The 15350-nt window shown below is 42.4% G+C and overlaps 2 protein-coding genes across 5 annotated transcripts in view; both read right to left on the bottom strand.

Annotated features, from left to right (window-relative positions):
* Nucleotides 1-855: 855 nt before the first annotated feature.
* Nucleotides 856-4247, bottom strand: LOC106583919 (uncharacterized). Its single transcript, XM_014168581.3, has 5 exons — nt 4031-4247; nt 3596-3712; nt 3256-3415; nt 2586-2709; nt 856-2422 (listed from the first exon to the last, which is right to left on the bottom strand). Exons 2-5 carry the CDS (start codon nt 3695-3697, stop codon nt 1216-1218), a joined length of 1593 nt encoding a protein of 530 aa, XP_014024056.1. The 5' UTR covers nt 3698-3712; nt 4031-4247; the 3' UTR covers nt 856-1215.
* Nucleotides 4248-11045: 6798 nt separating this feature from the next.
* LOC106583920 (AP-2 complex subunit alpha-2) overlaps nt 11046-15350 on the bottom strand; it is an 83385-nt gene continuing 79080 nt past the window's right edge. For all 4 annotated transcript variants that reach the window (XM_082967871.1, XM_082967873.1, XM_082967872.1 and 1 more), the window contains one exon: nt 11046-13510. In XM_082967871.1, the coding sequence (XP_082823997.1) occupies nt 13433-13510 (78 nt within the window). In that variant the 3' untranslated portion in view covers nt 11046-13432. The remainder of the gene's footprint in view (nt 13511-15350) is intronic.

Raw genomic sequence — 15350 nt, 5'->3', positions numbered from 1 at the left:
TCCTTGGCACATGGAATGTTTTATAACCCCTTTTTTATTTTTTGGTTTCCTGTTTAGTACTTTAGCCAATGCATTTGAGAGTATTGAATGATTACCCTCAAACGACTTTAGCCAACCTGTTGAGAATATGAGGAGATATGGGAGGGAAAACTCCTAGCATACAGTATTTTATACTAATAGTTCTTGCCAAGTAAAGCATTCTTGTCTTTCTTTCCCTCCCTGATTTGCCCATCCCCTCAAACGGATGTGACTCATTTACATGGGCATGTTGCTCATTTTCACCACACCCACATTCAGCCTAGTGGTTAGAGCATTGGGCCAGTAACCAAAAGGTTGCTGCATCGAATCCCTGAGCTGACAAGGTAAAAATCTGTTGTTCTGCCCCTGAGCAAGGCAGTTAACCCACTGTTCCCTGGGCACGGTGGATGTCAATTAAGGCAGCCCCTGCACCTCTTTGATTCAGAGGGGTTGGGTTAAATGCGGGAGACACATTTCAGTTTGAAGGCATTCATTTGTACAACTGACTAGGTATCCCCCTTTCACCCTCAACTCCTCCTTATTAACCCAAGTAATTTGTTGATATTTAAGGGTAGACTTGTCTAAAAGTGAAAATTATCCAAACTTTATTTTCAAGACTGCATTCTTGTAATATTTTTACAAAATAAGTGAATAACCATATCAGTCTGAATTGTGAATCAGATTTTTTCCTCATAGGCCTAAATGATTGTACATTTATGGTGAAATACATGGGAGATGAGTCAGAATTGAAGAACCAGGAGAGAACAGGAGTAAAATATGTCATCTCTAATGAACACTGTGATCCCATTACAAACAACAGTGCCAAAATACCATCCTCAAAATATTCATTTTATAAATAACAACAAACTGATCACATGATTCACATCAATCAATAAATAAAATTCAACATAATCAAGCCTTAATCCATGAGCATTGTGTTGGAGGCATAAACTGCCCTATATGTACTATACATAGTGCTTTTGAAGGAAGTCAACAATAAATTGGCATTTATAGGACAAAGCATTCACTAAGAGGACTGTGAACATGGTATGGGCAGACAAATATTATACATGCAGTTCAGTTCTCTGTTCTTCAGTTCCTCACACACACACACACACACACACACACACACACAAAAATCAATCTCCTGGCATTTATCAGCCCTCTCTCTGTCCTCGCCAACGGTCTCTTACTGCATCAGAACCTATAGGGCAGAACAGCCTGTTCCACTTTGATCCGGGGGCCAAACAGCACCCCCAGCTGCATCTTCTCCCCCCAGCCCAGCAGCTTGTTGAGAGGAAACAGGAGGCCCTGTTCAGCATCCACTCTTTCCTCAGCCCCCACTGCAGATGCAGACAGCTTAGCTGCTGGCGACACCTGCTGGTCAACTACGATACTGTGCTGGCTCAAAACAGAACTGTTGCTCAGGCTCCCTGTTAGTGTCTCCCTCTCTGCTCTTCCCTTGCTGTTGTCCTTCCCCGTCTTTGGAGTCGAGTTAGGCCTCCCCTTATTCACGCTCTGACAGCGGCTGGGCTCTCTTTTAGGCTGTGTTTGGGAGGAGCAGCGATTGGGCAGACCTGCTGCTTTGACGCAGGATGTGCTCCTCTCTCTCTGTTGTACATCTGTCTGTGAGGAGGAAAGGACCACTGTCGAAGGCTTTCTACTGTGCCTTTTTGAACCACTGGTGCCTTTCTGACTCCCTCTTGTGGATGGTGTTGGAAACGCTGGAGTGCTTTGGTTGTGGCAAATGCTGTGCCTGTTGCTGCTTTCTGGCTCATTCTGGTGGGGAGTTGGGGGAATTGCACCAACGAGAAACAGGGAGAGGGTGAGGCTCTTGCGCTTCTCAGAGTGAGACGCAATGCCTGTTGGGATTTGTAGTGGGTTGGGCTTTGGTGTCGGTGTCGCTGGTTCGTTGGGGCTTGGAGTCATTGCTCCACATGGGCTCTGGGCCTCCCTCTGGTTCCGGTTATGGTTCAGGTTGAGAGTGAGCGTTCTTAGTTTGCTGGAGAGAGACAGCGTCAGTTGTGACGGCACGCTCCTCTGGTCTTGCTGTGGCTTCTCTGATAGACTCTGAGTTTCACCTGAATATGAGGACCTTTGCTCTATATTCTCTGTGTTACAAGTGGAATTCTCATTGTACATATTATGCACTTTAGCAACCTCTAAAAAGTCCTTAGCAACATAGCCATTGTCCTGAATATTCATGATCTGATTGGCTGACAGGGGGACAGAGGAACCGTGGCTGTTTTCATTGCTTGGCTGCAGACATGTGTCCAGTGATCTGATTGGCTGGATAGTGGGGTTGCCATTAGAGGCCTTCTGAGCGAGGGTTCCTTGGAAGTGTTGTAGCTGACCCAGAAAATTGAAGTTTGGGGAGATTGAAGGCCTGCGCTCTTTCACAAACCTGAAAGTGAGGAACAGACAAGATTAGATGTGGATAGTTTATATGCGCGCACACACACACACACACACACACACACACACACCACACACACACACACACACACACACACACACACACACCTATAATGCATGAATACATACACATACAGCACAGACAAACACACCTGTAGGCATGGTCAAGGTCCATCCCCAGGTTGTACATAATGTAGGCCACAGCCAGGGCAGGGGAGCGAGAGATTCCTGCAGCACAATGAATTAACACAGATCCACCTGATGACATAGCCCCATCTGAGAGAGAAGAGAGAAGACATTTTCTTTTATTTGAAATCATCCATACTGTATTGCATGACATCACTTCAGCCAGACTGCAAACTGTGCAAAGCACACAGTTTATGTCAACTGTCATGAAAATGGGCTTCCTGCAACAGTAGGCTCGTATCAATTGTCCGTGGTACTGAATGGGATGTAACAGCATTCAATATTTCTGAAACCATAGGATCATAACTGGCCTACATGAAACCCTGATCAATAACTGCTCATCACTTGAACTGAGTCATCTGTGTTTCTTCCAGACAGACAGTTGCCAGTGTGTAATGCATACATGATAATGCAGACTATAGCATAATGATGACATGCAGAAATGTCCTATTACCTAACCTGCAGGATTTGCCTGGTCAAATCTCCAATGACGCCTATATTCCCCTTATAGTGAACTAGCTCTGTCGTGTTCTATCAGCTCTCTGTCTTGTCGAAAATAGTGCAGTTGCACTATATGGGGAATAGGGTTGCCATCCATTTGACACCAAACTAACCCAATCTCATCATTATTCTCACCGATAAAACGCAGTGCCTCCGGGATATGAGGCAGCAGGTCGTCTCGGAGAGAGTCCTCGATGGGGATGCGAAGGTACTGGGAACGGGGAAGGAAAGTAGGTTGCGGGCTGTATCGGCTCATACTTAGCACGTATGAGATCCCGCGGGCGCCGAGGCAATCCTGCAGCCGAGTAGGGAGTGCACGGGAAAAAGAGAGACAGAGAACACGAAATATTAATACATTCTAGTCTTCTGGAAGAGGTGCATTTTCGGTGCATTGTGGAAATACAACGCTTTTGCCAATGACGAGAGCTAGACTATCAATTCTATAGACTGACCTACTGAATGAAAACATTATTACCTGCGTAACGTCCGTCTCTGCACCCAGGTAAAGATGCGGTAGGATGAGAGACAGCGGTGGACGCTCGCGTGTCCCGTTCTCTCTCTCCCTGTAGAACACCATCTCTGTCCTTTGTGTCTGGAACCGAAACATGAGAGAAAACTGTGTTCATTTCAATATCATGGGCTTACAGTTATGTATTAGGCTACAATACGTAGGCATCGAAAAAATACTGCATGGAACTTTGACAATCATTTTAACAGTTGCATGAAATATATTAGCATTATTATTGCCATGAATGTTAATTAAGAAAATATTGCTTTGGTCTATTGCTGCTGCAGAATGACGTTCTCTTTGCATTACGTCATGGAATTTGCAAGTTTACATTCATTAGATGATCATAAGAGAATATAAGATCAGACATAAATGATGCAAGAAATATTACATTGTACTTACAGTGACGATTTTCACTCCAAACGAAGATACTGGAAATATCGCACAAATCAACTTGCACACCAAATAACTCGATATAATCAACCCGAATGGTCTCAAAGAAAATGGATGAGGAATCCAAAAATATATCTTATGCTTAATTAATAATAAGTAGAGTATAGAGCTCGCGCTCTATTTCTTGACTAATACTCTCGTCCTGTTCCTTGTCCTGTCTGCGACTGTAACATTATTTGTTGTTGTATGTCTATACCTGCGCGAAGGGAAAAGGATGAGGTAATGCTGTTTCTACAAGCTAAGAATAGTACAATTGTATGTGATGTCATTTTCAACCAATCTGCGCCCATGCCTGACTCATTTGTTCATCATCATCATCAATTCGCCTGAAGACCCTTTGCTTTTATTGTGACGAATCGTACCTTTTCTGACGCTATTGTTGCAGAGGCGTTTTAAAAAAACATGCAGCTGCAATACCCCGTGGCGTAAAGCATTTATTTGTGAAAAACCCTATAATCTCTTCCAGTGGCGATTTTAGCATGGAAATCTTGATGGGGCAAAAAAGAAAGTGGGATGCATGCTAGCAAAGCCACTACACAACACAACACAAAACAATACATGAATTGCACTATAACGGTGACAAACGGTGCCCACAAACTGTTAGGGCCTACATAAAGCTGTCCCAACAGCAGAGTCCCAACAGCAATCCCAACACTTTACCACTGCTACACCTGGCAATCAGTGGAGCCTTGTCTGGCTGCGAAACAGTTCATTCAGCCTCATTTACTGCCATTAAAAAAAACATAACTGATATGGCTGACTTGCTTAAACAACTGTGGTTTCTGCTGACAATTGAGATGTACAAACTATGGCATAAGGGGACGACAAGCGAATAAGAGGCAATCTGTAATTCCGATGAAGACATTAATGAGCGAGCTAGGATGGACGCAGTCAATATAACTATTTGTTCAGTGCTTTTGAAATGTACAGCAACAGAATCCAGAACATGATCCGTTCTTACAGTGTTCTCCCTGTACACCAAGTCAGAACCGTAGGATAAATAAAAGGGGCATATAAGCAGACAAGGAAAGCTCTTACAATATTTGATGATTACATTTATCACGACTCAGGATGTGACCCAGATGCAGACAGAGGAGGCGGATAGTACAGTTCTCAATAATTTATTATAACACTGGGCAAAGGGCAGGTCAAGGAAAGGCATAGGTTCGTAATCAGGTCAGAGTCAGGCAGGTACAGGACGGCAGGCAGGCTCGGAGTCAGGGCAGGCAGAATGGTCAGAACCGGGAAAACTAGGAAACGACCACTTGAGAAAATGCTAAAATTAAAAATGTATAATGATAAACATTCAACATTGGCCATACTGTCAATGATGCATGATTTGTGCCGCGCTCAAAACAACAGTTAACTCGGAACTGTGAAAACTTGACTTCAGTGAGTTCAAGACAACTGAGAAGTCAAGAATAAACGAGCTCCGACTGGGTAAAAACACTTTTGAACCGTCATCCAACTCGGAATTGTAAATCCAGCCTCTTTCTAGAGCTACGACCTGAAGATCAACAACGTCATTATGATTCGACCTTGCTTTTTTCAGAGTTCCCAGTTGTTTTTGAAAGCACCATAAATCCAGAGAATGCCAGACTGGAATGCCAGAAAGGGATGTTAAGATGGCGCCGAATAGGATGGCTGACATTTTACATGCCCAACTGTGCTATTGTGTTCTTTTTTTTGTTGCATTGTTTGTAACTTATTTTTTTTTACCTATTTTGTACATAATGTTGCTGCTACTGTCTCTTATGACCGAAATGAACTCAGAAAAGACGGAGGAAAAGGGGGCTGCCTTCTGAGAATCCGTAGGCGAGTGAGTAAACTCCCACCACCATCCGTTCTACTGGCTAACGTGCAATCATTGGAAAATAAAATGGATGACCTACGATTACGATTATCCTACCAACAGGACATTAAAAACGGTAATATCTTATGTTTCACCGAGTCGTGGCTGAACGACAACACGGATAATATAGACCTGGCGAGATTTTCCATGCACCGGCAGAACAGAGAAGAAGCTACGTCTGGTAAGACGAGGGGTGGGGGTGTGTGTCTATTTGTCAATAACAGCTGGTGCGTGATGTCTAATATTAAAGAAGTCTCGAGGTATTGCTCGCCTTAAGATAAGCTGTAGACCACACTATCTAGCTGTAGACCTCATCTATATTATTCGTAGCCATCTATTTACCATCACAGACCGATGCTGGCACTAAGACCGCACTCAACCAACTCTATAAGGCCATAAGCAAACAAGAAAATGCTCATCCAGAAGCGGCGCTCCTAGTTGCCGGGGACTTTAATGCAGGCAAACTTAAATCAGTTTTACCAAATATTTACCAGCATGTGTAACCAGAGGAAACCAGAGGGAAAAAAACTCTAGACCACCTTTACTCCACACACAGAGATGCATACAAAGCTCTACCTCGCCCTCCATTTGGCAAATCTGACCATAATTATATCCTCCTGATTCCAAGCAAAAACTAAAGCAGGAAGTACCCGTGACTCGCTCAATAAGGAAGTGGTCAGATGACGCGGATGCTACGCTACAGGACTGTTTTGCTAGCACAGACTGGAAAATGTTCCGGGATTCATCCAATGGCATTGAGGAGTATACGACCTCAGTCATCAGCTTCATCAATAAGTGCATCGACGACGTCATCCACACAGTGACCGTACGTACATATCTCAACCAGAAGCCATGGATTATAGGCAACATCCGCATCGAGCTAAAAGCTAGAGCTGCAGCTTTCAAGGAGCGGGACACTAATCCAGACGCTTATAATAAATCCCGCTATGCCCTCAGACGAACCATCAAACAAGCAAAGCGTCAATACAGGATTAAGACTGAATCCTACTACACCGGGTCTGATGCTCGTCGGATGTGGCAGGGCTTGAAAACTATTACGGACTACCAGACGTGAGCTGCCCAGTGACGCGAGCCTATCAGACGAGCTAAATGCCTTTTATGCTTTTTTTCAAGGCAAGCAACACTGAAGCATGCACGAGAGCACCAGCTGTTCTGGATGACTGTGTGATAACGCTCTCAGTACCCGATGTGAGCAAGACCTTTAAACAGGTCAACATTCACAAAGCCGCAGGGCCAGATGGATTACCAAGGCGTGTACTCAAAGCATGCGCGGACCAACTGGAAAATGTCTTCACTGACATTTTCAACCTCTCTCTGACAGAGTCTGTAATATCTACATGTGTCAAGCAGACCACCATAGTCCCTGTGCCCAAGGAAGCGAAGGTAACCTGCCTAAATTATTACCACCGTAGCACTGACGTCGGTAGCCATGAAGTGCTTTGAAAGGCACATCAACAGCATCCTCCCAGATACCCTAGACCCACTCCAATTCGCATACTGCTCCAACAGATTTACCTCAACTAACCTGTACCCCCACACACTGGCTCGGTACCGGTATCCCCTGTATAATAGCCTCGTTATTGTTATTTTATTGTTACTTAGAATTTTTTACTTTAGTTTATTTGGTAAATATTTTCTTAACTCTTCTTGAACTGCACTGTTGGTTAAGGGCTCGTAAGTAAGAATTTCACGGTAAGGTCTACACTTTTGTTGTATTCGGCGCATGTGACAAATAAAGTTTGATTTGATGACAAAATTTGCCCATGAAGGACCGCCACGCCACCTTCCTGTTCAAGTGAGCTCAGCACAACAAGGTGAGTCCAAAAATGTATTGTATGCTGCTGCATAAATTATGTAATACGCCAGGGAGATATGTATACTGTAGCAAAGAAAGTAATACTAAGTGTATGTTGTGTAGTAAGATGTTAGTAGCCCATGTGCCTCACCCTAATCATTTGGTATATTTACCCCTCTTAATTTCACCTACTGTTCTGACTTGCTGGTGCACATGTAGCCTATAACCTGTTTCAGAGAAATGTAATCAACGAATATTGTAAGAGCTTTTATTGTCTGCTTATATGCCCCCTTTATTTATCCTACAGTTCTGACTTGGTGTACAAGGAGAACACTGTAAGAACCATGTTCTGAATTTTGTCGCTGTACATTTCAAAAGTGCTAAACAAAATAGTTATATTGACTACATCCATCCTAGCTCGCTCATTGTCTCAATCGAAATTACGGATTGCCTCTTATCCGCTTGTCGTCTCCTTATGCCATAGTTTGTACATCTCTATTGTCATTAGAAACCATATTTTCTAAACCAATCAGCCATATGAGCTATGTTTTTTTTTTTAAAGGAAGTCAATGAGGCTGAATGAACTGTTTTGCTGCCAGACAAGGCTCCGCTGATAGCCAGGTGTAGCAGTGGTAAGGTGGTGGGACTGCTGTTGGGACAGCTTTATGTAGGCCCTAACAGTGTGTGGGCACCGTTTGTCACCGTTATAGTGCAATTCATGTATTGTTTAGTGTTGTGTCGTGGCTTTGCTGGCATGCATCCCACTTTTTTTTTTTTGCCCCACCAAGATTTACATGCTAAAATCACCACTGCTGCTAGAGCTGCCTTGGTCAACTGTAAGTGCTGTTATTGTGAAGTGGAAACGTCTAGGAGCAACAATGTCTCAGCTGCGAAGTGGTAGGCCACACAAGCTCACAGAACTGAAATGCTTGATAATGTTTGTGATATCAACAGAGACAAAATTGTGTCAAGGCACAGATCTGGGGAAGGGTACCAAAACATTTCTGCAGCATTGAAGGTCTCCAAGAACACAGTGGCCTCGCTCATTCTTAAATGGAAGAAGTTTGGAACCACCAAGACTCTTCCTAGAGCTGGCCGCCCGGCCAAATTGAGCAATCGGGGGCGAAGGGCCTTGGTCAGGGAGGTGACCAAGAACGTGATGGTCAGTCTGACAGAGCGCTAGTTTTAAAAAAAGATACAAATACAAATTATGGAACAGCGGGGATTGTGAAGACACACACACACACACAAAAACATACACGATAAGACACGCACTCTACAAACACAGATTTTGTATTGTAGATATGTGGTAGTTTCCTGAAGGTACACAATGTAATGTCATGTAATATTTGAAATTGTATATAACTGCCTTAATGTTGCTGTACCCCAGAAGAATAGCACCTGCCTCGGATCCTAATAAATACAAATAATATAATCATTCAATCATAGCCTATATTTAGTGACCCACAACTGCAAGAGGGGGAGAAAATTCACACAACATTGCACAACAAGATAAATGGGTTAACATGAGAAGTACATAGATAATTTATATTTAGTTCATGTTTTATTTCTGCATCAAGGCTGATCTTTGCTTTGCATGGGGCACACGTTTGCGTGTTCACTGTAGCCTAGGAGACGGCCTAGTTCGTCCCATTGGTGCATCATGACGAGTTACTCCTCTTGCTGAAGCCCTATATTTCTATTGGGTCAAATTAAGAATAAGAAAGACTTAATCTAATCTGAATCCAGTTCTGCATTTACCCGTTAACAGTTCAGGTTTATGACTGGGGAAAGATTTGCTAATCCTAAACCTGTGCTTGAGGGCCATTTTAACCTGGTGTTGAATTAGGAAAATAGAAATATGACTCTAGAACTTGTCTGTCGTCGTTTTGATTATTGAGGGATAAAAACACATGCAGGTGCCGCTTTCTCCGGTGGAAGCTCGTAATAGATGTGATCAGCACAACAAAGGACACCAGGAACAGGTGAATAATGGGTTTGGGTCACTTTCCCTCCCCATCTGACCTGTTCATAGAGGATCAGGAAGAAAAAAATAAAATAAAAAAACACACAAAAAAAAAAACACAAAAAATAAATACTAAAAAAACAAACAAAAAAAATTAGGGAAATCAGGAAAAATCTAATCTCACACCAGAAGACATACATTTATTTATATGTGGATTGAGGGTCGGTTTCCCAAACACATCTCCATTGATCAAGCTTTTTAGTGCAGGAAAAAGGCTCTATTATGTCAAGATTGAGGATGGAATCTGTCATCTTTGCACACTTGAGCTGCATTTACACAGGCAGCCCAATTCTGAATTGGGCAAAAGATCTGATCGGTCAAAATACCAAGAATTGGACAAAACATCAGAATTGGGCTGCCTGTGTAAACACTGCCTAAATGATCTGTAAAGGCCCACTCTGTGATCTGTTAAGGCCCACTGTGACACTCCATATCCTATCACCCCTTTCATTCTCAGCCATTAGGTTAGAGGTACAGGTTGGTAACATGCAGTGTTTGGGAAGCTACTCTGAAAATATAGTTAACCAAGCTACCAACCACTTCACACTGGAAGTTAAGCTACACTAATTCTACCCTCAAGAAAATATAGTTTACTTGACTAAAGTTACTTTGAAGTAGTAGTTCACTACATCCAAACTACTTAATGAAAAAGCATCATATGTAAATCCGATACGTCAGAGTACAAATCCCAAGAAAAGATCACTTTGGGGTCATATGTTAACATAATGTGGAATTTAGCCTATTAAACACAATTTCAAGTGAGAGTTAGGCAAGTATGATGCAGAAAAAGGAACTTATTGCCTACTTCACCCACATTTTATTTGAGCAAAAATCAGTAGTCTAGTTCCAGTAGTTAACTACACTGCTACATGGCAAAAAAAGTTAAAAAACACTACCTAGATTTGAATTTAGTTCAACTACCACCAAGTTACTGGAAAATATAATTAAATTACAACTACAGTTTACTACTCCCCAACACTGGTAACATGCCACATTAACTGCTTTTGCAGAATCTTTATTCAATGAGAAAAATCACATTACATCTACTCCTTAGTCAATGTGATGAGTTCTTATTGATTGGACTATGTGATACATCCAACTACGGTTCTGGAGAGCTGCTGGGTGTACAGGCTTTTGTTCAAGCCCAGCACTAACACATAATATCAGTTTCTTGTTGTGGATGTGGAACTGTGGTGAGCTTTGGAAAGAAATTCCTCTTCACACATCACACAGAGACACACTTTCCCACCAAGAAACAGAGAGCCAGTGGTAGAGTATATGGCATAGTTTTACTTTCACATTATTCAGTACAGAGTAAATCTTAAATCTAACACAGGTATCTCACAGGTTTAACACCGATACACAGGGCTGCATTAGCTAGCGGACACACACACACACACACACACACACACACACACACACACACACACACACACACACACACACACACACACACACCTGATTCTACAGTTTCCACTACAATGATCAGACTGTCCCACTAATGCTGCATGGGTGAGACATTTAAGTGACTCCTGTTGAAACTAATATGACTATGTTTCAAAGATAATTTAGGATATTTTTATCACGTGGTCAACGAACACACACACGCGATGCCCACCCCTGATGAATAGATCCTGATAGTTGTGATTGACAATTGGTCTTTGAGTTCTCTCCTCCTCCCTCCCATCTCTAAGAATGGACATGTGGGTGCGTGTGTCTGAAATGTTGAGTTTACAGATAAGTGCTGTCCAGTGTCTTTGTGGTTGGTTGTGTTTTCAAAGATTATAATCAATCTATTTGCAGATTGCCATCTTCTCCCAATGAATGCCATCAATGAAGTATTTGTGACGTGTGTGTGTGCGTGCGTGCACAAGCCTGTGTGTGTTTAGAGATCAAGTTCTGAGGTACTCCTCTTTTTTTCAGTCAATCACGGTGTCAAGCAGCACTCTACTCTCTAATCCCATCCCTCTTTTCAGCACGAAAAAAATAAAAATAACGAATACTAGGCCTCTGCTCTGCCGCTTCACTCTTCATGTGAACACGGACTGGCCCTCTAACTCCTTCCAAATACCACCTGAACTCCCCATCAATGGGACTTGCTCAATGCTTGCTTATGCACGACAAACATTTCATAAACTGTCGTAAAAACACCCCATGTCAGCTCTCAACCAATGTTCCCTGCCTCAAGTGTCAAAAAAACATTGCTAATCTGAAATAAACAGTTAACTACGATGGTGGTAAGTAGGCTTTACGACAGGTTTAAGTCAAGTGTCAACCTCACCGCTGTCTGATTAACACTGTAAACAAGACCAGCTACCCTGCTACTCTCTCCCTCAATCTCGCTCTCCTTCTAGCCGACACCTCTACCCTATTCGCAGGGTACACACAGCTTTCCCTACTCTCGCGCTCTCACTCACACACGAAGCAACACAACATTACACCATTAAAGAAACAAACACTTCAATAACTCCACTACTAATAAAAGTAAAGATGACAAAAAAAGATAAAGTAATTACATTCTATATATATATATATATATATATATATATATATATATATATATATATATATATATATATATATATATATATATATATATATATATATATATATATATATTCCATGAACAGGTACAGAATCATTTGAGTTTATATATAAAGGATGGTTACGCGCCAGAAAGACGGGGGAAGTGGGAGAGGGGTGGTGTGTGTATGTGTTGGAGGGGTATTGAAGGACTGAGGTCTCTTAGAACCACCTAAAGTGCACTGGCCATTTCTACTGGAATAGAGCTGGAACTGTAGACTTGGGAATGTGCTGGATTTTTTTTATGGAATATTATAGCTCAGGGATTATACTGATAGAGGCCCTTGGAATGTATAACCGGTGGGGGACGGACAGCAGAGGGTGGAGAAGAGATGGGGTTGGGGAGAAAGTGGGGGTTTAGAGTGTCGTTTTAAACCCTTACACAGAAGAGTCCCATTTCTTTAGTGATTTCGTTTTACCCCTCCCTCCCACTAAAGGAGGACCCTATACAGATACTTTACACAGACACAGCATGTACAAATATATGCATGTATCTGCCTACATATGAGAGTATCTGGGTGTGTATTACGTGTGTGTGTGTGTGTATATAGAACTGGTCCCCCCATGCAACTCCCAGGAATAGTCTAAGGTTGAAATGTCGCGGAATCAACGCACAGAATCTTCCACCCTCCCCCATGCATCACACAGGCAGACACACACCAGCTGTCATCACAAGTACAGGAGTACTCAGGGCTTAAACAGACAGGACGGAGAAGAACAGGACACACATACCAGCACAATTCTGGAACACACACACACACACACCTTATAGGTAAACACAGGTAAACACCAGAAGAAAAAAAAAAGAAGAATTGTAGCGCCAATGATAATACACAGTAATAACAATCGGAATTATAATCGTGACAAAAATAATAAATGACAATAATAATAGGGCAGTCGTGTAAGTGGCAACGGCTGCTTTTTTTCCCTTATGTAGGTATTTTTCTTTCTTCTCGTTGATTCTTTGTTCGGGGGGGGGGGGGGTTTGAAACGCTGGTCTCGGTGTGTTGGGTGTCTAGAGCATGGTGATGATGATGGCCTGGAGCGCTTTGGGTGGGTTCTAGACTCAGGGTTTCAGAACTGTTCTGCCAGGAGGTCACAGACGCGCTGGGAAACAGTGTCCTTGCTGCTGCGCAGAGTCAGCCGGTACATCTGACAGAGAGGGGACACAGATTTAACATGTGTGCGCGCACACACACACGCGTGCACTCAAGACCGCACACAGACGACAAACACACCCTTAAACATGAATGAACATACAGGGTGGTCAGTAAAGTTCAAACACACATAATATATATATACAGTGCCTTCAGAGAGCATTCATACCCCTTGACTTGCTCCACATTATGTTGCGTTACAGCCTGAATTCAAAATGGATTACATTTAGTTTCTCACCCATCTACACACAACACCCCACAATGACGAAGTGAAATTAAGATGTTTTGAAATGTTTGCAAATTGATAGAAAATGAAATACAGAAATATCTAATTTACATAAGTATTTATACACCTTTGCTATGACACCCCAAATTGAGCTCAGGGGCATCCAATTTCCTTTGATCATCCTTGATACACCTGTGGCCAACTCAGTTGTTTGGACATGATTTAGAAAGAAACCCTCTATACAAGGTCCCACAGTTAACAGTGAATGTCAGAGCGGAAATTATACCATGAAGTCCAAGGAACTGTCCGTAGAGCTCAGAGGTAGAATTGCGATGAGGTATATATCTGGGGAAGGGTATAGAGTGTTGAAAGTTTGCAAGAGCAGTGGTCTCCATCATTGGGAAATTGAAAAAATATGGAACAACCCAGATTCTGCCTAGAGCTGTCCGTCCGACCAAACTGGGCAAGAAGGATCTTGGTCAGGGAGGTGACCAAGAACCCAATGACCACTCTGACAGAACTACAGAGTTCCTTGGTTGAGATGGGAGAACCTGACATAAGGACAACAGTCTCTAAAGCACATCACCAATCTGGGCTTTATTGGAGTGGCCAGACGGAAGACACTCCTGAGAAAAAGGTACAAGACAGCACACCTGGAGTTCGCAAAAAGGCACGTTAAAGACTGATGATTCCGATGAGACAAAAATGTACCTCTTTGGCCTGAATGGAAAGCGTTATGTCTGGAGAAAACCAAGCACAGGTCCTTGCCCGTCTAACACCATCCCTATGCTATGCGGATGCATTTCAATGAATGGAGGCAAATACAGGCAAATTCTTGATGAGAACCTGCTTCAAGAGTGCAAAATCTTAGATTGGGGCGAAGATTTATGTTCCAACAGGACAATAATGACCACAAGCAAACAGAGAAAGCAACGCTGGAATGGCTTCAGGACAAGAATGTGAAAGTCCAGCCAAAGACCAGACTTGAATCACATTGAACATTTGTGGAAAGACTTGAAGATTGCTGTTCACCGCCGCTCCCATCTAATTTAAGCGCTTGAGAAAATCTGCAAGGAAGAAAATCCCCAAATTCTGTTGTGCAAAGCTGTTACAGACAATAATGACACATTCTCCAAGACGACTCAAAGTTGTAATCGTCGCCAAAAGTGAATCCATAACGTATAGACTCATGGGTGTGAATACTTACGTAAATGAGATATTTCTGTATTTAAAAAATAAATAAAAATCAATGTCATTATGAGGTATTGTGTGTAGATGGGTGAAAAATATATATTTAATCCATTTTGAATTCAGGCTTTAACAATAAAATGTGGAATAAGTCAAGGGGTATGAATACTTTAAGGCACTGTATATATTGGATCATCAACATTTTTAACAGGAGAGTAGAATGGATTTACACTGATGACACATTATCAACCTTGAGTCTAACACTGCACAGAGACAGAGAGAGACAGAGAGAGACAAAGAATGTGGAGATTGAAGTGTTCAATTTTGGGGTGTCAGTGAGAAAAAGTGTGGAAGAATCAATGTGGAGGGAAAAGTGAATGAGAAAGTGAAAAAAGGGTGTGAAAGAGAGAAGAGGGGGATG

This window comes from Salmo salar, chromosome 23 (assembly GCF_965601325.2).
Source record: "Salmo salar chromosome 23, fSalSal1, whole genome shotgun sequence".
Lineage (NCBI taxonomy): Eukaryota > Metazoa > Chordata > Actinopteri > Salmoniformes > Salmonidae > Salmo > Salmo salar.
The sequence above is the reverse complement of the archived record's forward strand: the minus strand, read 5'-3'. Positions and strand labels throughout refer to the sequence as shown.

Excerpts from the sequence above, each read along its gene's own strand:
- LOC106583919 (XM_014168581.3), bottom strand. The coding sequence starts at position 3,697 with ATGGTGTTCTACAGGGAGAGAGAGAACGGGACACGCGAGCGTCCACCG. Across the intron at positions 3,416-3,595 it reads CAGAGACGGACGTTACGCAG|GATTGCCTCGGCGCCCGCGG; the intron begins GTAATAATGTTT and ends ACTCGGCTGCAG. Across the intron at positions 2,710-3,255 it reads GGAGGCACTGCGTTTTATCG|ATGGGGCTATGTCATCAGGT; the intron begins GTGAGAATAATG and ends CTTCTCTCTCAG.